This window comes from Peromyscus californicus, unplaced genomic scaffold (assembly GCF_007827085.1).
Source record: "Peromyscus californicus insignis strain IS unplaced genomic scaffold, ASM782708v3 Scaffold_8__1_contigs__length_139910024, whole genome shotgun sequence".
NCBI lineage: Eukaryota > Metazoa > Chordata > Mammalia > Rodentia > Cricetidae > Peromyscus > Peromyscus californicus.
The window spans coordinates 14,870,737-14,893,329 of record NW_026294606.1 but is presented as its reverse complement, the minus strand read 5'-3'; the positions used below and the strand labels follow the sequence as shown (position 1 = coordinate 14,893,329).

Sequence of the window (22,593 nt, the reverse complement as noted above, 5' to 3'; positions counted from 1 at the left end):
CCTCTTCAGGGCATTTCTGCTTTACAGACCACGATAGAACCCTAAACTCCACAGTTCAGAGTGGGGGTGTGTAAACTGGACTCAACACGGACTCTCCTGCTTCTACCGGCCCTGAGTGACACAGGAGAGTCTCCCAGCACTAGGGATATAGCCTGAGACACTGGCCTTGAACTACTTGGCAAAGACTCAATGCCCTCATGCAAACAAATGCAGATGTGTTTCTGTGTGGGGCTCTTGTATACACAGGGCTCAGTCACGTTTCTCTGGGTCCCTTTCCTGTTCTGATTCTCTCCTGAAGACACTTCCAATGGTCACTTTCAGATGGACCATCAGCTCAGGGCAGCATCTAGGAAATGGCTGTGGATTTCTTACCCACTTAGCATTTCCAGCAGACCTTGAAAGCAGATGGGGAACAGAGGCACAATGGATGCTGTCCCTTTAAGACTTGTCCTGGGTCAGATCCAGCAGAGAAAAGTCTGGTAAACATCCCTGAGCCCAGAGGGAAGAGCAACATGTTATAGGCATGAAAGGATGACACAGCAGACATGGAAACCCCTCTTCAGACTCACTTAGAAGGGCAGCCAGCTAACAAAGCTCTGCATGTCTCAGCCTTTCCTCTACCCCACTGACAGATGAGGAAACTGAGGCTGAGGGAGAAGAAGCCCCGCCCAAGGCCATGGGTGGCTCACTGACTAACTGCACAAACACAGAGAGATTGCTCAAATGCCCTACCACAGTCCTCCTGTATTCCTCTGCAATAGGACTCAGGACCCTCAGCTGGAGTTGCCCAGGGGGCTCGAAGGACAGAACAGGTTCCAATGGTGCCTCGGAGGCCTGCCTGCCTGCCTGCCACCTGCAGCCTGCCAGAACACATACCCCACCCCACCCTGCCTCCTGGAGGGCCACAAAGGTAGGAAGGGGCTGGTCCCATACACTGACTAGAGATGGCTGCTCATGGCTGGTGTCCACATTATAGATTTGGATTTCCAGCAGGGCTGGCCATATAATCCAATGCAGAGTACTTGCCGAACACCCACAAGGCTGCAGGTTTGCTCCGTGTGTGTGCACACACACTGCAGATTTTCAGTACTAGCGGACATTCAGTGAGGTGTCAGTGACCTCAGTGGTGAGCAGTAACCTGAGAGAACACCTCAGGCAATACTGAGACTGTAACAATCAATCTCTCCGGACTTTAATATACCCAGCTATAAAGTAAGTATGGTGATGTGGTATGGAATGTCCCTCAGGAACTCCATTGTTGAAGTACTGGTCCCCAGATGGTGGATCTAAGCACTGAGAGGTGACTGGATCCCAGGACTCTGATTTAATCAATGGATTCATAATCTGAGGGCATTACTCGGAGGTGGCAGAAATTATATAAGGCCTAGTTAGAGGAGGTGGGCCTCTGGAGTGTGCCTCTGAAGGTTACACCTTTCCCTAGACCCTTTATTTGTCTGTCTGTCTGCTTCCTGGCCACTATAAGGTGAGCAGCTTTCCCCTACCATACCCTTCTGTCTTTAGCCTCACCTCAGGCCTACCATGATGGAGCCAAATGAAGCCAGCTGGCCACAGACTAAAACCTCTGAAACAGTGAGCCTCCAGATTCTCTCCTTGAAGCTGCTTTGCTTGGTTTCTCTGTCATAGAAACAAACTGTCCAACACAATGGGCCAAAATGGCCTCCATGGTTTTGTCCCATGAGGCATGCCAGGGTGTTGGCTAGGGTACCATAGCCAAGCACTGTCCTGGCTGCCCTTTCATGCCCTCCCTTCCCACCTCCTGATCCAGTGTTGGGTCCAGCCCAACAGGGACTCGGCAGGATGACCTGTGGGCTGAGGAACTTCTAAGCTGTAGTCAGTGTATGAGCCCCTTGCCTCCCAGGGCAGGCGCTGTGCTGTTAAACTCCAGGACTCCCAGACGGGCAAAGCATTGAGAAGGCAACATATGGGAGAGCCAGATGCCAAGCAATCAGCCTCAGTCAGGGAACCAGAGAGGGTCGAGTTAGAGTCTGCCCCCCCGCCCCCCGTGCTGCCCTCCGTCTCTGCCCTCAGCCCCCCTCCCCCGTGACCTCAGGTGACACAGGGGTACAGAGCGTCAAGCGCAGGGCCTGCAGCTGGGTGAGTGGGAAACCTCACGTTCTAATAAACACCTTGGGCTGACTCACACTCTCTCTGCCTGCAGCTTCACTTCCTAAACTCACCGGAAGAGTTGAGCATCCTGGTTCCTGCATGTGGAGCAAGCACTGGTCTCCAATGCCCTTGGGAAGAACACTGTTCAGCTTGGAAATATTCCCTGAGGCAGGGGACAGGGCAGACAGGCCACTACATTTGTGCCCCTAGGAGTTCCAAGTATGGCCTGCTGGTCTGAGAGCTCTTGACTGAACCTTTCCCAGGAGTGGAGGAAATATGCCTCCCAGGGCTGTTCCTGTGCGTGCGCAGACGCCCAAGTATGAAGAGGACAAAAAACAAGCCTAGGTGTCATTCCTTGGGTACTGTACACCTTTTTGTTTGTTTTGTTTTTGTTTTTTGAGATAGGGTTTCTCTGTATAGTGTGGTGATATTGTGTTCCCCAAAATATTGTGTACCCTAATAAACTTATCTGGGGTCAGAGAACAGAACAGCCACTAGATTTAGAGGCCACATACTTTTAATCCTAACACTTGGGAGGCAGAGATCCATCTGGATCTCTGTGAGTTTAAAGCCACACTGGAAACAGCCAGGCATGGTGACTCACACCTTTAATCCCAGGAAGTGAGCCTTTAATCCCAGGAAGTGATGGCAGAAAGCAGAAAGGTATAGAAGGCGTGAAAACCAGGAACTAGAGCTGGTTAAGCTTTTATGTTTTTGAGCAGCAGTTCAGCTGAGATTCATTCTGGACGAGGACTCAGAGGCTTCCAGTCTGAGGAAACAGGAACAGCTGAGGAACTGATAAGGTGAGGTAGCTGTGGCTTATTCTACTTCTCTGGTCTTCCAGCATTCACCCCAAAACCTGGACCCAGGTTTGTTTTTATTAATAAGACCTTTTAAGATTCATGCAACAGTATAGTTTTGGTGCCTGTCCTGGATCTCGCTCTGTAGACCAGGCTGGTCTCGAACTCACAGAGATCTGCCTGGCTCTGCCTCCCAAGTGCTGGGATTAAAGGTGTGCACCACCACTGCCCGGCACACCTTTTGTTTGAGACAGGGGCTCTTATTTGCCTGAAATTCATCAAGGTTAGGCTAGCTAGCCATGAGCTCCAGGGATACACCTGTTTCTCTGCTCCTATCTTGCCATCACTGGAATCACAAACACACATCTGAGTGCAGGCATTTTAGGTGGTTTCGGAAGATCAAAATCAGGTCCTCACACTTGAAGCATTTACTTCCCCACCTGGGTTGTCTCTGCAGCCTCTTCTTACGTATGTATGTATAAAGTTGTGCCAGGCATGGCGGCTCATGCCTTTAGTGCCAGCACTCAGGAGGCAGGTGGATCTCTGAGTATGAGGCCAACCTGATGTACATAGTGAGTTCCAAGATTGACAGAGCTACACAGTGAGACCCTGTGTCAAAAAAAAAAGTAAATAAATTGTTAAATAATTGTTATTTATTAAATAAGTAAATAAATCGCACATCAATGCATGTGCAAAAGAAGGTGTTGGATCCCTTGGAGTTGGAATTACTGGTGTTTGTGAGCCATCCAATGTGGTGCTGGAAACCAAACTGGTCCTCTGTAAGAACAACAGGGTTCTTAACTACTGAGCCATCTCTCTAGCTCTCCTCATCCCTTAGTCCTGTTCTTACGAAGTAATGGTACCAGGCTTCACAAAGTGCTGTCCTCTACACCTCTTACTTAGTGTCTGACTCCATCTGCGCCCCAGGGGAGGTAGGCTTCCACCGCACCTGCACCAGGACCTGGCATACTGGCAACCTTGGACACCATTTCCTTCTTTCTCTTCTTAAATAATTTTTAAATTTTAATTTTACTTTATGTGGATGGGTGTTTTGCCTGCATGTATGTCCATGCATCACATTGTCACACACACACACACACACACACACACACACACACACACACACACCCCGCACCACCAGAAGGAAGATGAGGGTTGGAGAAGTTAAGAAATGGTGCTTGGCCTGTGGTGGTGGCACAGGCCTTTATTTTTTATTTTTGGGTTTGTTTGTTTGTTTGTTTGTTTGTACCCACAGAAGCCAGAAGAGAATGTTGGACCCCATGGACCAGGAATTAGAGATGGTTGTGAGCTATCATTGTGTGTGCTGGGAATCAAACTCTGGTCCTCTGGAAGAGCAGCCAACGATCTTGACTACTGACCCATCTCTTCAGCATAAACACCATTTCCTTTTCTTTTTTCTTTTTCAGTTTTCCCAGTCAGGGTTTTTCCATGTAGCCCTAGCTGTCCTGGAACTCACTCTGTAGACCAGGCTGGTCTCGAACTCAACAGTGATCCGCCTGCCTCAGCTGGGATTAAAGGCCTGCGCCAAGCTGGGCGGTGGTGGTGCACGCCTTTAATCCCAGCACTCGGGAGGCAGAGGCAGGCAGATCTCTGCGAGTTCGAGGCCAGCCTGGGCTATAGAGCGAGATTCGGGACAAGCACCAAAACGCCACCACCACCACAGGCCAAGCACCATTTCTTAACCTCTCCAACCCTCATCTTCCTTCTGGTGGTGCGGGGTGTGTGTGTGTGTGTGTGTGTGTGTGTGTGTGTGTGTGTGTGTGTGTGTCGGACAACAACAGGACAATGACCAACAGGCTTACTTGGCCTTGAGCAAACTCCAGCCTTATGCTACAACACAAGCTGGAAGGTGCATAGAGAGGGGGAGCCACTCCGCCGCAGAATGCTAGTTCTGGGCCCACCACTCTTTCCCAAGAGTCCCATGGCCTGCTTACTCCTTCTGAGAGGCCAGGGGAGGGAGGTATCAACAAACACTAGTCGAGAATGCAAAGAGAAGTGGGGCCTGAGAACAAGGTCAAGGTCAGGAGAAAGAAGAAACAGCAGCTGGCCATTAACCTCAACTCCCTCATCTGGTGTCTCCTTGGAAGACAACATTCTCTCACCTCCACACTCCACCTGGCTTCCTAGGCTAGGAGAACTCTCAGGACATGCTGCTAGGACACAAGGATCCACTCAGCCAAAGCCTGAAGTAGTCTAACAGCTCCTTCTACCCTTGGAGGACACAGTGCCAGGTCCAGGCAGGACCATGATGCCAGCTCCCTCTGGACACTGAGGCTGCTACATTACTGATCCCCTCTGCTTCCTGAAAGGACCAAGCAGACGCCATAATAGGCTGCTCAGTCTTCTCTCAGAGATCAGGCCTCAATTTCAGTTTCCTAAGACTTGAGCAAGCAGTTTCTGGGAGGGCTGTGAACAAAAGACAGTCCTTACAGTAGCTTCCTATCTGCTCAAGGTTCAGCCAGTTGTCTCACCAATTAGAGCTACGTGCATGGGTCAATGTGTTCATGGGTCAGTGTGAACGTGCAAGGCCAGCCAGCCCCCACGGCAGCTCAAGGACAAAGCCTCAAAGCCTGGGACTTGTCCAGGCCCGCTCAAAAATGATAACTGTAACCCCCTACCAGTAAATTCAAAAGTTATACACCCTCACACAATCATATGATGCCAAGGCTTGTACCACCCTGCTTACGGTTTTTCCCTTTAAAAACCCCTCACCCCGAGAGCTCAGGGCCGTCCTCCTTCACCTAGTTAGCCAATGTGTTGGACACGGATCAAGCCGGGGCTTGCTTGTTATCAATAAACCCCTTTGTGTTTTGCATCAGATATCGGCTCTGTGGTGGTCTTGCTGGGGGGGGGGGGGGTGTCTCTTGACCCGGCCACAACACTTCCCTTGGGCCTTTAGAATGTGCAGAAGGCACTTACTCATATGTCCATGCTCCAGGCAAAAAAAAGCTGAGGCCCCTGGAGTGGAAAGTGCTAAGGTGGCCTAGAGTAACTGTTGACACCCTTTTCCTGGGTTGAGTGCTTAGCAAATACTGGGACTTTACTGCCTCAGGGAGCGCCCTGCCCAGGGGAAAACCAGTGGGGCAGCAACGGGCGCGCCTTTAGCCCCCACTTTATAAAGATGAAGTGCTCACGTTCAAAGCTCAGAGCGGGGGGCGGCTTGATCAGAGGCGTTGAGACGGGGGTCCCTGGGGACTCTCTGATGCCATCGCGAGGACAGACGCCGGGCTACCTGCCTCAGCCATCCAGAAAGAGCCTGAGAATTGGGGACATCAAGACCAGAGAGGGATTATCCTGGACCAACGCGATCGCATCATCAGGCTTCTAGGCCCGGGCCCGCCCCGGTGGAGGGCGGAGTCTGGGGGCGGCCGAGCTCGGGGGGGCGTGTCGGGGCGGGCCGGGGGCGGGCGCTCAACCCTAGCCCGCGGCGGAGGCGCAGGGCGCGCTCAGGCCGTGTGCTAGGCGGCCCGGTGGCCGCACCATGGAGTCGGGCGCCGAGGAGCATGAGCTCAACGGCGACCTGCGCCCGGACTTCCCCGGTTCCCCCGACGCCTCGGTAAGATCCCAGCACCCCCGGCCCCGCCGCTGTGTGACCTTGGCCGGCGCCGCCCTCTCTGGGCCCGGCTCAGCAGCGAGCACCTGTGGGTGTCGGGCCGGGTGTGCGCGGCGTCCGCACTGCGGGGTGGTGGTGGTGGTGGTGGCCGCTGCTCCCGGGTAAAGTCGTGCTTGACCTGTCCCGAGAGCAAGTGGTGGGTCTGGGGCCAGTACAGCAGGTGGGCAGAGGCGCCAGGAGGTCTAGCGTGCTGCCGTCGCCCCGCTGTACAGAGTCCGCGTCTGGCTGGCACCACTCCTCGGGTGGAGGTGGTTGGCATCCCCCTCTCCCGGACTCTCCTTCCTCCCACACCACCCTCCAACTTCCAGCGCCCCGGAGCTGTCTCCTGCGTGCCCTGGGGTGGGCGGGAGAGGGAGTCACCGCCTCCTGGTTGGAGGCCAGCACCAGGCAGACAGCTACGTCACCACACGGTGACCACACAGTTGCATGCAGCAGTGATAGGGGAAACCCGAGGCTGTGCCCCTGCTGCGGTCACCTGCCTATGAAAAACAGAACGTCACCCTCTCAGCCTTCAGGGTGTCCACTCTAGGACTGAAAGGACCTGCTCAGAGTTTGCTCTGCCAAGGCCACAGCAGTGGTCGGATACCCATGTTGAGGGATCATCCTTCCTCACCCCTCACCTCATAGTCTACCTCCAGGGCAAGGACTGAGCATGCCAGGGCCCAGCCTTCACTAGTACCACCCCGCATGGCCCTCTGGCCCTCTGTGACTTGTTGACTTTGGACATTCCTTCTTTTTCCGAACACCCCCCCCCATCCCCCCCGCTCGGGGATGGGGGTGGGGAATTGCACCAGGCTGGGATTTTCCACAAGACCTCATGATGCAAAATAGACTGGAACAGAGACTTTCTGCCCAGATCCAGGCCCATACCGTGGGAACAGGGTTGTTCAGGGAGTAGGGACCAGAGGAGCAAGAGGTGGAAGCATGGGTGTCTGTCCCTGGATGAGAGGAGAAAACAGCACTAGAAGAGCCTTGGACTCGTTCAGGTGTGCCAGCTGAGACCTGTGGGCTCTGTCAAAGTCTGTGAGCACTCTGGAAGCAGTGGGCAAGGGACACCCTGGCTGTGTTCTTGGGGAGGGCTCTCCATCTCTCTGAGCCTTTTTTTTTTTTTTTTTTTAATGTCGTTTTAAAAGGAAGAACCAATGATCTCTCTCGGCCTTTAAGGACAGGGGATGCAGATCAGGAGCAGATGGGCAGGTGGTTTAGAAGCTGGTCTGAAGCGGGACTCTGCCTGTCTCCAGCCCTTGGCCTTGCCTAGCTGTGTCTTTCCTTCAGTACTGTCTGTTCAGCTCTGCAGACAGCTGGATGAGTTGTGCCTCCCAAGGGAAGTCTGAGCATATCCACAGGAGAGATTGGGGGTGTGTGGGGGGGGGGTGTGTGTGGCGGGGGGGGGGGGGTGCTCAGGAGTCACTGTCTTGGCTCTGGGAACAAGAGAGAGGGAGATTGATCCCCACCACTTCTTTGAAGATCACGGGTAGGAGAATGAAAGCAACAATGTAGGCTTCTCAGGGGTATGCAGGGTTGCCTGACGTGGTGGTTGGTAGTGAGCAGAGGCCAGGGAAGGCTCCTCTGTGGTGGAGTTGTTTGCATTGGCTTGATGGAGGGACACGGATCTGGCCCTCTGGTTGAGTGGGAGAACACCAAGGCAGAGGAAACCGTGCAAGTGGAGACCAGAGGCTGGACTACTGAGGACATCCAGGGCTGGGTGGGAGGTTTTGTCTAGGGTCACTGGGGACAGCGTGCTTCCCTGGGGTGTGGCCAGCCTTGAAGGCTGCCCTGCTCAATGCCCAGCCCCCCTTCCCAACCTTCAACTTTCTATGGCATGGCACGTCAGCACTCTGTGCCTCAGTTTATCATCTGTGAAATGCTGTGGTAACAGTGCTTCTAAGTTAAAACTATGGCTGCTGTAAAGGAAATGCTTGCAGCAGAGTACAGTACAGGGTGGTGTTCGCTATGGAGACACTCTCATGGTGACACCCACAGAGGTTTGGGAAGGACAGCACCGTCCCCAGGGTGGAACCCCAAGGGAAACTCAGTTAACCCTCTGGAAAAGGGGGCGCCACAACCTCCCAGGTGGCTGAGGCTCAGCAGAGTTGCCCTGCTGGGTCCTCTTAAGCACAGCACGAGGGAAGCTCTCTCTGCCCATGCCCTCCAAATGCTAGGTGCCCCAGAGCCGATTATCTAAAGGCCTCGCTAATGTCCACAGACTGAGGCGGTTTTTGTGAGTCGGCCCACTTTTACCTGGCAGCTGAGAAACAGTAAACACCAGTTCAGTGTGGAAATGCCGTGCCCGTGTGATGATGCTGGGCTTCATGTCAGGCACTGCAGGAGGGAGGTGGCTGAGATGGAGCTGGGCCATAGCCCTGTGGTGCCTGCCCTGCTCTCTTAACTCTCACTGAACCCAGGCTGAGGTATCAGTGGTCATATCTTAGGTCTCCAGGCCATGACATTGTACACTGCTATTCCCTCTGCCCGGCCTCAGCTGCTTGGGGAAGCTTCCTATTTTCCTCATTTCTGCTTGCCTGGCAGATCCTGGGACAGTCAGATCTTAGCCAAGTTCTAAAGGCCACCCTAGTGGGCCTCAGGGTCACTCCTGGTCAGTTCTGAGCCACAAGAAGTGAGTCTGCTGTGGGGACCCCGCCTCCCATGCTTCCTGCTGCCTCACTGGGGTTTCCTGCCTGGAATGCATATGTGGAACCAGGAGACACTTCTGTCTTGCTTCTTAGGCTCCCTGGGCAAGGGCAGTGTAGCCTGGGGCACAGAAGTCTGGACTTTAGATTCCGACAGGGACAGGTGGCGTCCTGCTGGAGCTGGCCTAGGGGTGGGTCCCCAGCTCCTGCCCCCATGCCACAGTAACCCCCACCGTCTACTGGTGTGTGACAGGGCCTCTGAGCAGTGCAGGTTGGGGCCATCCAGGATCTACCTAGACTTGGACCTCTGGGTCACCTAGGACAGCATTTTGGCCTCATGGAGAGTCTGTGTGCCTGGCCTGGCCTTTCTTGTTTCTGTTTTTGTTCGTATGCTGATATTGCTCATTGACTGAAGTCTGTCACTGGGGAGAGCCATACATTGAGTAAAGGTACATCCTGGCACTGCCACTAGATGCAGCATGTCCCAACAGGTCACAGGCCTCTGAAACCATGGTATGAAATTCCCTGAATTTTCCTGTTTATTTTCCTGATAAGCAGTCACCCTGCTGGCCATTGGTGTGGTGAGATTGGGAATGTCAGGGTGTGTGTATAAAGGACAGCATCTTGCTCTATGGGTCAAGCTGATGGGCATAGATCCCCATCCAAGCTTTGGGGGGTCCGTAGTACCCATTGTGCTATGACTAAGCCAGCCCTTAGGTACCCTCTCCCTTCCCACCTCAGCCACGAACCATCAGGTGACCCCAGGCCATTTGACCAGGCCCTCACTAGTACAGCCCCTGTACGTGCTGACTACTCCACAATGTTCCTTCTTGGTGTTTAGAGGAAAACAGCCTGTTTCATGTCAGTCCCCAGCTGCCGCTGAGGTTTCAGGGAACTCCTGCCAGCCTTGGGACATATTAACCAGTATGTTTTCTCCCTGATCTGCCCAGGTCACTGGCACAGGCATGGAAGGGTTTCCTAGCATGCTCAGGCAGCTAGTTAGGGCCACAGGGCTCCCTGATCTGTGGCTTGTGGCCCAGCAACCCTTGGATCCATCCTACTGTACGTCCTGGGAGAGGCCTGTGTAGCAGTCACCAGCATAACTTAGGATCAGACCCCAGGAGTAGGCTCCTTCCCAGTTGCGTGAAACCTCAGAGGCCCTTGCCAGAGTGGACACCAATGGTATGTGTGCAGGTACAGCCCTAGGTGTAGAGCTTACATCCTGGGTTTGAATTTGAATCTCCCTCTCCCTGGAGGTATCCTACAAGGCCCCTGAAACCTCCATATCCTGATCCCCAGAGAATAGTGTATCCTATTACTTAGTGGCAGACAGGTTTCCAGAGGGCATCCCCAGATGTGAAGGTGGGGAGACCTGCAGCTTGTGGGGGACACAGTGCCAGGCTGTGGGAAGTAGAGTTTAACACCAGGCAAAGGCCTGCTTTGCCCGTGGGCCTGTCCCTCGGCCTGAGGCCCTTATCATCATCTTACAGGCTGAGAGGGAAGCAGATGGCTGGTGGGTTGTAGCCTCTGTTCGTCCCAAGGGCTCTGAGCCATCTCAGGGTATTAAGTCCACAAGCCCTATGGCATATTCAAGATAAAGACTGAGCAAGACTAGCTGTCCTGAACTAGAGAGAGAGAGAGAGAGAGAGAGAGAGAGAGAGAGAGAGAGAGAGAGAGAGAGAGAGCCCCCTTGAGAACTGTCTCCTTGGAGTGTCAGCTGCCAGGGCTCTGAGCCCCAAAGCATGAGTTCAAATTGTCGCCCAGCTCCCACTTGCTGTGTGGCTTTGGAAAGGAGCTTCCGACACAGAGCCTAGGTCGCCCTTTGAGTGAGGCCAGCAGGGGCTTAGGCATTTGTGACTCAGTGCTGAGGGCAGAGAGTGAGGTTAGGGACGTGAGGCAGTTCATTCATATCTGGTCCTTGTGACCATGTGGTCACGAAGTATTTAAATGGTTCAGAATCAAAAGAAATTCTTCCTGCTGCTCAGCAAGCTTAGCCTGGGGTTATTTATGGCTTCACCTCATCCATTCTCTGGAGTTGGTGGAGTTCTCTCCTCCACCAACTAAGTGATCAAAAGTTCCACTTTCTGTGTTTATGTATGCGTACATGCGTAGGCATATTTATCTGTATGTGTTTATGTGAAGATACTTATATGTATGTGTTATATGGCATGCGGGCTTGTGCACACACATGCATGCACAGTACTTTGATCATGTAAGCATACCTATGTACATCCATGCATTTGTAACTTCTACAATACATACAACTTCATATACACATAAAATTATACACAAATACCCACACACAGTCTCACACACTAGGAATGTGCTCTTGAGTAAGAATTTTGACCAAAGGGAGCTTGCTATTCAAAGTGCAGTTTACGTTGAAAGCAGGGGTCAGGGTGGGGGTTGGTATGTTCCAGCCCAGGTTCAGGCAGCAGAGTGCACCTGTGCCTCCCACCCACCACACTGCCTTCCTTCTTGAATACATGACTTCAGAAGAAATTTCAGGTTAAAGATACACACACCGTCCAAGTGAAGGCCTGCCCTCTGTCAGCTCAGTGGCCCCTGCTTTGGGCTTTCCAGCCTGCAACAGTCACCTGAGTACAGTGGACGCCTTCCCCGCAGCCCTGCAGCACAGCCTCCATTCCCTGCATCTTTCATGAGTCTAGAAACAGGATCTTGCAAGGTGGCCCCAGGTGGCTGGCCGCCAATAGCCGGCCCTGGTCACCTCTTTCAGCTCCATGCCCACTCCCTGGAGGCTATAATTCAGGACTTGATGGCTCAGGGGCACCAGTGGACAAAGGGCTGAGCCTAGATCTGCTGAGATTTTCCTAGGTAGCTGAGAAGGGGCCCAACCAGGGCAGCTTGAGAGAGCTGACTGGCTCTGTGGAAAGAGAAAACCAGCCACTTAGAGTGAAGCAAGCCAGCTAGAGAGGTGACCTCTTGTGACAGGAGGAGCCAGGTCCTACCAGGGGGACCAGGGGAGGTACACTGGAAGCAGAGGCCTCCAGAAAGAACCTCAGAGCATGGGGGTATCTGGAAGGGGAAGACCCTGTGGGTAGAGAGACCTACAGGGTCCCTTGTGACTGGCAATGTAAGAGGTGGGTGGTGACCTAGGAAGTCGCCTCCAGGGAGGGGCAGGGACTGAGACTAGCCCTAAGAGAAGAGAGGATGCCATCAAGGGTTGCCTACCCTGAAAAGAGCTTGGAATTATATCTCTGTCATTACTATGAAAATTCAGGAAACAGACATCCTGCTCTACTGCATACAGGATGGTGGGACATCTATTGAGCACCTGCTGTGTGCTCTTGGTGACACATATCCATGAGTAGCTGCAGCTAAACAGGGTGACCAGACCATCCTGTAGGGTGATGCTGAAGCTGGAGGTGTTGTCTGTGTGTGGGGTCCCACTAAGGGGGGTGAGGCTGGGGCTGGGAGGTGAGCCAAGGCAGGGTTGACCAGACCTTTGGGCTCAGCCCAGGGAAGGTTAGTTCAAGCCCGGGCCAGCATGCAGGGACCTGTCTACTCCCACCTCATTCCTCTTCCTGATACCAGGCAGGAACCTAGACTCTGGGGGAGGGGAGGCCCAGGGTTCACAGGCAAGGAGGACTACCTTCTGCACGGGATAGTGAGGGCCATGGTCTTTCTCAGCTGGAGGCCCATATGTATGTGTGTGTGTGCTGAGGTTGGTGTTCTGGTTTCCTTCTCTCCAGAACTTTACCCCAGGGAATTTCCTTAGAGTAACAAGCACTTGCCAGGGTTGGGGCATCAGAAGCCCTACCTGCAGGGGCCTTGACAACTCCCTGCAGCCCCAGGGAGACCCAGAATCCCTTCCTGACCTCTCCCTGTAGCTCTCTCCAGAGCCCCAAGTTGACCCTGCCCTACTGATCACTTTGCTCCCCACAGCCACCTCGCTGGGGCTGGAGGAACCGGCCCATCAATGTAAACCATTATGCCAACAAGAAGAGCGCGGCGGAGAGCATGCTGGACATCGCGCTGCTCATGGCCAACGCATCGCAGCTGAAGGCCGTGGTGGAGCAGGGTCATGACTTTGCCTTCTTCGTGCCCCTCGTGGCCCTCATCTCCATCTCTCTCGTGCTGCAGATCGGAGTGGGCGTGCTTCTCATCTTCCTGGGTAGGGCCCATGGCTGCTCGAACAGCCCCAAGGATGGACAGGGAGATACGTGGGGGGTGGGGGTTGGGGGGTGGGGGGGTTTGTAGTGGTTTTACCTCAAATACTTGGCCCTCAGGTAGCCAGGCTTGTGGTCCAGGCTGTGGCTCCTCCCCTCTGACCCTGCCCCTTGAAAGCAGAGCTTTGGGTCCTCAGGGTCTGGAAGGTGGGGTAGTGCAAGGGAAGGAGGAATCGGGTACCTGCTTCCTTGGGTCCCTGTGGTAGCTTCTGCTAGCCAGTCCTCCCTGCTTAGACCAGTTCAGGCCTGACTCTGCTGCCTGTGTCCAGTGACAAAGAGCAGCCAAGTTCCCTAGGTGACAAAGAAGAAACCCTTATCTAGGAAGCAAGGAGGAGACCTTGGGTCAAGATGTGATGAGGGGGATCCTGGGGCAGGAGGTAAAGAGGGGACTCTGGAATAAAGAATGGAGAGACTCAGCAGTTCTGGAGATAAGATGATTCTGGGTCCAGAAGGTGACCTTGGACCTGGACCACTGTCTCCATGGACAGGATGCCCAACTCTTCCTTCTGATTCCGAGTGAAAATCCAAAATGTTGGGATATAACCACTAATTCCCAAACTGAGTCACTGTCCCCTCAGCAGATGACCCACTGCCTTGGGTAGGCATAGATGGATGGTAGATGGGAACGTGGGCTGGGGTTGCCAGGGCAACCTTGGTGCCTGTTCAGAGTGGAAGATGCCATCAGGAACAGGGAGGGCCCAGATTTTCTTTCTGGCAATATGACCTTGGGCTAATGAGGGGACCCTCTGGGACTTCACGGTCTGTACCTGTGAAATGGGTATAGTAGCAGAGCCTAAGGTATAGCGGAGGGTCTGTAAACTAAAGCTCTGGAGTTCAGCACTTTTGCCTTTGTAACGAAACCTGGCCTGACTCAGCATCCAGAAGTGCTGTCACCTCTGCACATAGCCTGCCTGGAGAAAGTGGAGCATATAGAAGGTAGGGACACCCATGCTTAATTTGAGCAAAACAGGCAATTTTTCAATGGGGAACAAAATCCTAAATATGGCCAAGAACCCTATACGTTCCACTCAGCACACTGCCTAGACACTTTCATCCAGGCCAGGCTTCTCTGGGCAGCATCTTCTCCCTCTCGCCCACAGTCAGGTACGACCTTAACAACCCAGCCAAGCATGCCAAGCTGGACTTCCTTAACAACCTGGCCACAGGACTAGTATTCATCATCGTGGTGGTCAACATCTTCATTACGGCCTTTGGGGTCCAGAAGCCTGTAATGGACGTGGCACCCCGGCAGTAGGACACCCAGGTGAGTTGGTAAGGGAGGCTGAGACCTGCTGCTGTCACCACTGTGGGAGGCTCATTGGGTGTGGTGGGTTCTGGGCTGGCTATCCCCTCACATGTGGCATGACCAGCCCACTTACTATACCTAAATGTAGTCCTTGATGCTTCCTGAGTACGTAGGTCATCTGGCCAGGAAGAGGGTACCAGGGCCTGTGGGAACATAGTCCCAGCCCTCCCGGCCTCAACTCTTCATGAGTGTCTCCAGAGCTGCCTCCAGAGGCTTCAAGTATTTGGTGATGGCATGGTCTGCTGCTGCTGACAGCTGGAGTAGTGGCTTTTACTAGGTGGGTGGCCATGGTCACTACTGACTGGCTCTTGACACCATGATGGGCCTGGCCTTTAAGTCCTGACAGAGACCCAGGAATATTGTATTCAGTGTGACAGGGGCTATAGCCCCTTGTCCATGGTGGACAGTTCCCTACACCTGACTGAGTAGCCCTGATGCCCACGAGCCCCGGCATGGCCTCAGCACCCACTCTAGCCTGGGGCCCTGTTAGTTGGCCTAGCAGCACTCACATGTCTCTTGTGTCTTTCCAGAGTCCTTAAAGTTACCTGATCACAGCCCAGCTGTCCAGACCCCTGCAACTGCCGTGCCCTTAAGGCATCTCTCTCCTTGTGCATCACTCCCCTAAACCACCAGAGCCCATGCTGGCCACCGCTGGACCATGGTCAGAGATGGACTTCCATCCAACTGTGACTATTGTGTGGGTGGCTGCTTGAGGCATGTGGGAACTGGATGCAAGACTATGAAGATTAGAACTGGACAGCCCCACAGAAACCCATGCCCAGAGAACGGTCACTGCCCACCAAGGACATGCAGCAAGTCCATGATTGGGCTCAATGAGGGGCCAGCGCTGGCCGACGTCTCAGGACATTCCAGAAGGACCAGGATCTGCGCCTCCCTTTGCTGATACATCAGTGTCTCTATTTCCTATGGAGCCTGCACGGGTCACCCTGGAGACTGCCTCTGCTGTTTCCTAGCCCAGGGACCTTGGACAGCTGTCAGTGCCTGTCAGCTCCAGTAGTGGCCACTGGTTCCAGCCTCAGTGCCTAGGCTTGGCAGCCAGTAAGAGGCAGCCATGCCCATGGGGGCCACAGGTCATGCCGATACCTTCTGCCAGCAGTGACCTGGGAAGAGCCCTAGCCCCCTACCCAGGGGTTTAGGCCCCACTTTTCTAATCAGGAATGACAATAAAGCTTATGTGCTTCCCTGCTGGGCTCCATGTGCCACCCTCCTCCTGGGCACCATCCTCCACTCCCAGGCATCTCCTCCCTGCAGGGGCATCAGCACATTCTAGCCAGGGCACCCTCTTTGGAATACCTGATTGAACTCTCAGCCTTCCTTCTGTCCAGGGGTAGGTTTTAAGGCAGAAGTTGGCATCTGAGGCTCAACAGCCTTTATGCATAGAGAAGTTTCAAGAGAGGCTGGCAAGATGGCTCAGTGGTAAAGTCTTACAAGTCGCACAAGTACAAGGACCCAAATTTAAATCCCCAGCACCCACGTAAAATTCCAGGTGCAGTGGATTATCAGTGCTGGGGTGGACGGTGGGGTGGCCAGTGGGGTGGCTTGAAGAGCCCTGTTGTTCACTGGCCAGCTAGCTAGAAGTAAGACCTGGTTTTGACCTCTGGCCTCTACACATGCATGCCACACAATGCCATACGTATATATTGCACATACGCACACACAAGTTGCAAGAATAGTTCAGAGAACTCCCTTACATACTGAATGTCTTACCAGGCATGTTCTGTGCTGTACTGGAGCCTGCCCTGTTGGCCTCCTCAGGATTTGGGAGGAATACAGGTTCCTGGGCCCCAGCCGCTACGTGATGAGAGACTGGGGTGTGCCATCCTCCTGGGTACAAGGTTGGAAGGATACTGCAACTCTCTGTACTTCGACCGCCCAGTGTTGGCATGCCAAGTACTGGAAACCGCTGGCCTTCCGAAACCCGCACAGCATCCCGATGTAGCCAATGACTGCACTGCAGACCTCAGTCCCATGCCCAGGGCCTCTGCCATTTGTAGCAAAATAAGACAAAACCCCACTCGGGACTCCACATGCCCCTGCTACCTCTCCAAGTTCAGGGGGTGTCCCTCAGGCCTGCTCAAGCGAAGGAGCTCACCTAGGTACCACTTGCAGGGCTGGAAGGCGGCATGCACCGAGGCCGCCCAAGCATTTGTTAATGGCATCTGTGAGGCTGTCTCTGGCTGTGCTGTACCGGGGAAAGGCAGCTTGTGTGAGGCTGGGAAGCAGCCATGTTCTTGTCTCTAGTTGCCAGCTGTGGCCTCGATGGGGTCACATGTACTCTCTACCCACTCTAGCACTTCCTGTTTGAAGCTGGCCCACCCGGCTGGCACTTAGACACATCTCTGTCCTGACTGTTGGACCCTGTGCGAGTCCAGCTCCCACCTTTTGAAGGGTTCTCAGCTGGAGGAGAGAGGAATTAAGAAATGATAGATAGAGAGACCTAGATGACGAGAAGAAACACAGGATAGCTTCGGAGGGCCTGGGTCAATACCCAACAGCTAGTCCTTTATTGAAAAGGGCTTTTTATAACAGTGCCAAGTGGAGGGGCAAAAGACCTCCCCCTTGCAAGATCAAAGCACACCGCACAGCCAAGTGCAGACCCTTCCAAACACCTGGTAACCACGCCCGTGGTTAGATCATCCCCTTATGCAGCCCCGCTGGGTAAAGCAAGCTCAGATTCTCTGACCCTGAGTAAATTCTCACTAGGAAGCCTCTGTGGGTTCCCACAGGACACCTTCTCCAAAGTGGCATCCGGCTCTGCCCATGGTCAGCAGGGACCCTCTCATTGGGAGGAGATGACCTGAGAGTCTGTCTTACCTAGAGGTCTCCCTCCCAGCAGATGCTCCTCCCAGGCCGTCCTCTCCTCTGCTTTGTTCTCACTGTACCTTCCAAGCCCCAGCCCTCCATCTGTCCCACTTCCTCCCATTGGGCCTGTGCTCTGAGGCGTAAGACCCACCCATACATGATCCCCTCCAGCCAACCTCTGCCCGCTCTAAGCATCCTTCCCAATTCAGAGAATGAGGGACCAGGGCTTCCCTCAAAACCCCCACTTCCTATCTGTCCCTCACTTATATGACCAGTATGCCCCTTTAGAAACTAGGGCCCTAAGACATCCCAGAAGCCCCTGCAACCTTGGGTGCAGCTGACCAGTCAGGAACCCAAAGTGATGGATGAGAGAAAGCACCCGTGGGGGGAAATGGTCAGATCCCTTTTAAATACTCCAGGAAAAACAGTGTTATGATGCATGCCTGTAGTTCCACTTAGCCAGTTTCCTCCACCCTCTGGGCCTGTCCTACTACAAGCAGGAAGATCAGAAGTCCAAGGTTATCCTCAGCTACCTAGTTAGTTTGAGGTTAGCTTGTGTTATAGGAAACTCTGTCTTTAAGAAAAAAGCTCCAGGGGAAATCTGGGTACAGGGGTACATGTTTAGTCACAGCTATTCAAGAAATTGAGGCAAGAAGATTGAGTCCAGAACTTAAACTCGAAACTGTGGGGCACACAAAGTAAAGGGCTGCTGAGTGTAAACAATAGAGTCCTGTGCAGATGGCCTGGGTCTGACCAGACCTGGCTTAGGGCCATGCCTCCTGGCACTGTCCCTAGTGTGCCCTCCAACTTGTGGACTGGCCAGCAGCCACCTGCATGCCTGGACTCAGCAGCCGGATGTTGACCAACACATGGTTTAGTTCCTTCTTCATCAAAAGAGGAAACCCCCAGATGGGACTAGAGGGGCTCAGAAGTGGCCTCACTGAGGCTAGGCTGTTATCCAAGCCAGATTCCCTGGTCAGGGTGGCTCAGAGTGAGCATGTAGCTCTCTCCACCATGGACCTGTGCTCAGAGCTCACCTTTGATCACCTTGACGCCCATGGTAGAAGAGGACCCCTCACAGCCTGATCTCCTGATGGGTGTGTCCCTGTCCCCCAGCCCCATCCCTTGGTGTGTGCTTCCTGTTCCCCACAGCTCTGTCCTCAGATGACTCCCTCACACTCAGACACCCATGCCAACTGCCCCCACCAGCACTTAACCTGATGCAATGCCAACATTGGCACCCAGAGAATGAGTCCTGCTGCCTGCTGGGTCTCCTGAGGGCCACGGGGCTCTGCTGGAGCTGGGAGAAATGGGTATACCCAGTTCTGTGCTTTTTACTCTGTGTGTGTGTGTGTGTGTGTGTGTGTGTGTGTGTGTGTGTGTGTGTGTGTGTATACACACACATGTGGAGGTCAGAGGTTCACATTGGGTGTCTTCTTCAACCACTCTCCACCTTATTTTTTGAGACAGAGTTCCTCAGTGATCCCAGAACTCACTGATTCCATTAGACTGGCCATCAGGCTCCGGGGATCCTCCTGTCTCCACCTTCTCAGCGCTGGAATCCTAGGCACACCCAGCCATGCCAAGCTTTGCATGGGGTTTTGGGGATCGGGTCCTCATGCTTGCACAACTGAGCATCTCCCCAGCTCCCTTGCTTCTCTTGTTGATGAAGCCTTGGTCTGGCCCAGCCCTCCACCCGCCATTGCCCACTAGAGCCAGTGGCAAAAGCTGGCTGTGTCTAAGCTTTGCTAGGTTTACAAGCTGTTGCTGCAGCATTTCTGTCCCCACCATGTGTCCTTTAAGAACCGCTGTGGGCAGTGGGGCTGGGCTGGGAGGAGCGCCTGTTCGGAATGTTGAGATGGTCCTGGACTACATGTGTCTCCTTCTCCCCACACCCGTCACACTCAGCCTACCCCGTGTCCAATTTCCCAGATACCTTCTCTTCCCTCCTGATTTCATTAGGGACACATTTCCATTTCCAACCTCCCTGCTTTCATGACTTTCTGTTATTCCTTCCAAAATACTGAATTTTGGGAAAACACTGACTTTGGTGCTACTGATCTGGGAGGGTCTCCAGGAAGGACTCTAGCTGCTGACTTCTGCCAGTGGGTGCCACCACCCACTCTCAGGCCAGGGTAAACCTCCATCACACTCATGGTACCTGCCAGGTCGACTGTAAAGTGGGACTTGAGGGTCCTTGAAACACAACCTCACTCATTGTTGTCCACAAAACCCCCTTGCTGCCCTGGATCCCCAGCAAGATAGTACCAGAATCTTGATTTGTTGTCAGATTAAGCCGGGTGGTGGTGGCACACACCTTTGGTCCCAATACTTGGGAGGCAGAGGCAGGCAGATCTCAATGAGTTCAATGCCAACCTGGTCTACATAGCAAATTCCAGGCCTACACAGTGAGACCCTGTCTCAAAATACCAAAAAACAAAACAACAAAAACCAAAAACTACAAAAAACAAACCTCGACAAAAACAAAACAAAACAAAAACCCTGTAGGGCACGACAGTGATTTAATCAGTGCCTCCCTGAGCTAGGCCATGTCCTAAAACCCTCCTGCTGTCTAAATGGGCTCCCATTCTCTCACCCACCGTAGAGACAGACAGAGAATTGAGCAGTGATGGGATAGAGCAGCGTCCCTCAGCTCTCCATCTCCCTGCGTGTCCTTCAGGTGCTAAAGCCAGTGGGAAGTACACAGGTCTACCTGTCCCACATCCTCATCTGGTCAGGACCCACCCACGTGAGCCATGGTCTGTGGCTGATTGGGCTTGTGGCTAAGGGACCTTGGCAGGGCCCCACAAGCCATCTGCAAAGGGGAGATGGCCTAGCCCGCAGGTGCTGACCCAGCAGAACTAGAAATAATGACACCACACAAAAGCAGAGTCAGCGCACCCCAAAATCATCAGCTTGGGTTGTGTAAGATGCAGATGTATTTCTGGGCTCCAACTTCATGTGTCCCTGTGTCCCCACTGGCCTGTGTGCAGCTTGCTCAGCACTCCATCACATTCTATCCACTCTGCTCCAGAAACCCCTCCACTGGCTCCTTCACCTCAAACTTCTTGTGTTGGGGGGCTCCTCCATTCTCCACTACTCCCACTAGCCCCTTCCCTTCTGGGGATACTGCCCAAGGAGCAGACCCTGTTTTCACTTGAGCGTCCAAGACAGCCTAGAGGAGTCAGTGACATCCTACCTAGGACCCAAAGGATGCATTGGAGGATAGATGACAAGGGGCGCTCACAGACCCAGCTGTCCTGTGTTGCAAGGGGCAACAGTGAGTGAGTGGCCAGTTGTGGCCCTTGCCCCTTGTGGACTTAACTCATTCCAGGTCACAAGCACCAGGTGACGAGATGGCTGGAAGGAAGGACAGGGCCTGATGGGGATACTGAGGTCCAGGCAGGGAGTTCCTGAACTTTCTCCTCCATGGGATTCAGCTTGAGAAGTCCTGTGGAGAACCAGCCTGGCAGAAGCCAGCAGCTAAAATCCAGGATGTTGAAAACCTCAGCCACAGGCTTTGAATTCAGCTACAGAATAGGGCTCAGGTGGCTGGGACACTCTTGGAGGGGCATTCATGGACAGCCTGTGTCCAGGGGTTGTCAGGCTAAGGGCCTCAGGGTAGGCCCTAAGAAGTCATGGGTAGAAGTCAGCAATCCTGGGAGGTTGAGCAGGCCTACATAAGGGTATTGAACTCCTGTACAGCCAGAGGACCGGGGCTCACAGGTCTTCGAGGCATCTCTAAGGAAGGCCATCAGCAGGGGTGTCAAATGGGGACCAGGCCCAGGACCTTCCCAGACACCATTCCCAGCCTTTGCTGACAGGAGCTAGGATTCCAGTGCCCCTTGAGACCCTCCTTCACTTTCTAGGGCCAAGTTGAGCCTGCCCACACAATTGACTCGTCTGCCACTTCTGCCCAGGTATCTGTCACCTTTACTGTGTCACGTATTGGGCAACCCTCCAACAAAGTAGTCAGTTCATCCAACACTCTCTGTGGCCATGGTTCTTGAGCAGGGGGTTCATCCATGGAGCTGGGCTCATAATGGGTGCCCAGAGTAGGGCTCCTGTGTTTACAGGGTGCAAACTGAGCTTGGACACTAGTAAGTTCATTCTTGCTCCTGCAGCTCTGAGGTGGGGCAGTGAGATGGTAATTGGGCACTGTCCCCAAAGCCACACGTTCTCACTGGGCACAGTGTGTCCTGGAAGATGGAAAGGCCCTGAAGAAACAGCTTTCCTTCGCCTTCGCCTGCAGGTCTCCAGTGGAGTGTGGCACTATGCCTGCAAGGCACCCAGCCTGAGGGCCGGGGTGAGCCGGTCAGCAGGGTGGCGACCAGAGCCCTCTTTATGGTTGCTGTCCTCACGTCCTCTACGAGCCTGGGACTTGAATGGAACCTCTCCCTGGGAGTCACGCCCACCTCATCTCACGTTTGGGTCACCTCAGCCTGAGCCTGCCTGGGTAATTTCCAAGATATCACATGTGACTCCAGAAGCTCAAAGACTCCAGAAAACACAGACTCATGATGACTCTGTGAGTTGACAATGTTGTTTCCTCAAAAAAGCCTGGTTTTGAGGAACTGGTTGGGAGGAGGACACTCAACAACAAGCCCTTCTAACACCCTGACCCAGGCCCATCAGGTGTCCTGGCTCACATCTTGTGCCTGGTGTCTTGCGTGTGTGAGTATGAATGCAAATGGACCTGCGTATCTGCACATGCAGTATACATGTGAGTGCATATGTACACAGCATGAGTATCTATGTACATGTATGTAAGTTTGTATGTATGTATGTTGCTGTACAGGACTATCTTCTGAGCCAATCTGCCCCCATCTTCAATAGTCTGGCTGAGCCTGCTCACAAAGGATCAGCTGGGCTTGTTGACTGTTCACTTCCCTCACGGAAGGGGCGAGAAGAGTCACGGTACCCACCCCTGAGTACACAGCCACCCCTCCCAACCAGATGTATGCAATTCTGCCTAATTGCCGGTGGTCTCAGGTGGGCTGGGTGTGGCTGGAGACCAGTGCCGAGGACCTCAAATGTACCATGGCTTTTTTCATCTCTAACAGACCTAGAAAGTTCTATGAAC

At 53.6% G+C, this 22,593-nt stretch overlaps 1 protein-coding gene across 2 annotated transcripts; it reads left to right on the top strand.

Annotated features, from left to right (window-relative positions):
* Positions 1–6,338: 6,338 nt before the first annotated feature.
* Positions 6,339–15,889, top strand: Ninj1 (ninjurin 1). Of its 2 annotated transcripts, none has more exons than XM_052727973.1 (4): positions 6,339–6,504; positions 13,098–13,326; positions 14,482–14,653; positions 15,218–15,889. In XM_052727973.1, exons 1-3 carry the CDS (start codon positions 6,430–6,432, stop codon positions 14,634–14,636), a joined length of 459 nt encoding a protein of 152 aa, XP_052583933.1. In that variant the 5' UTR covers positions 6,339–6,429; the 3' UTR covers positions 14,637–14,653; positions 15,218–15,889. The 2 variants fall into 2 exon arrangements, with proteins under 2 accessions (XP_052583933.1, XP_052583932.1); XM_052727972.1 differs by having other exon boundaries at positions 6,341–6,504; positions 14,482–14,645.
* Positions 15,890–22,593: the final 6,704 nt, after the last annotated feature.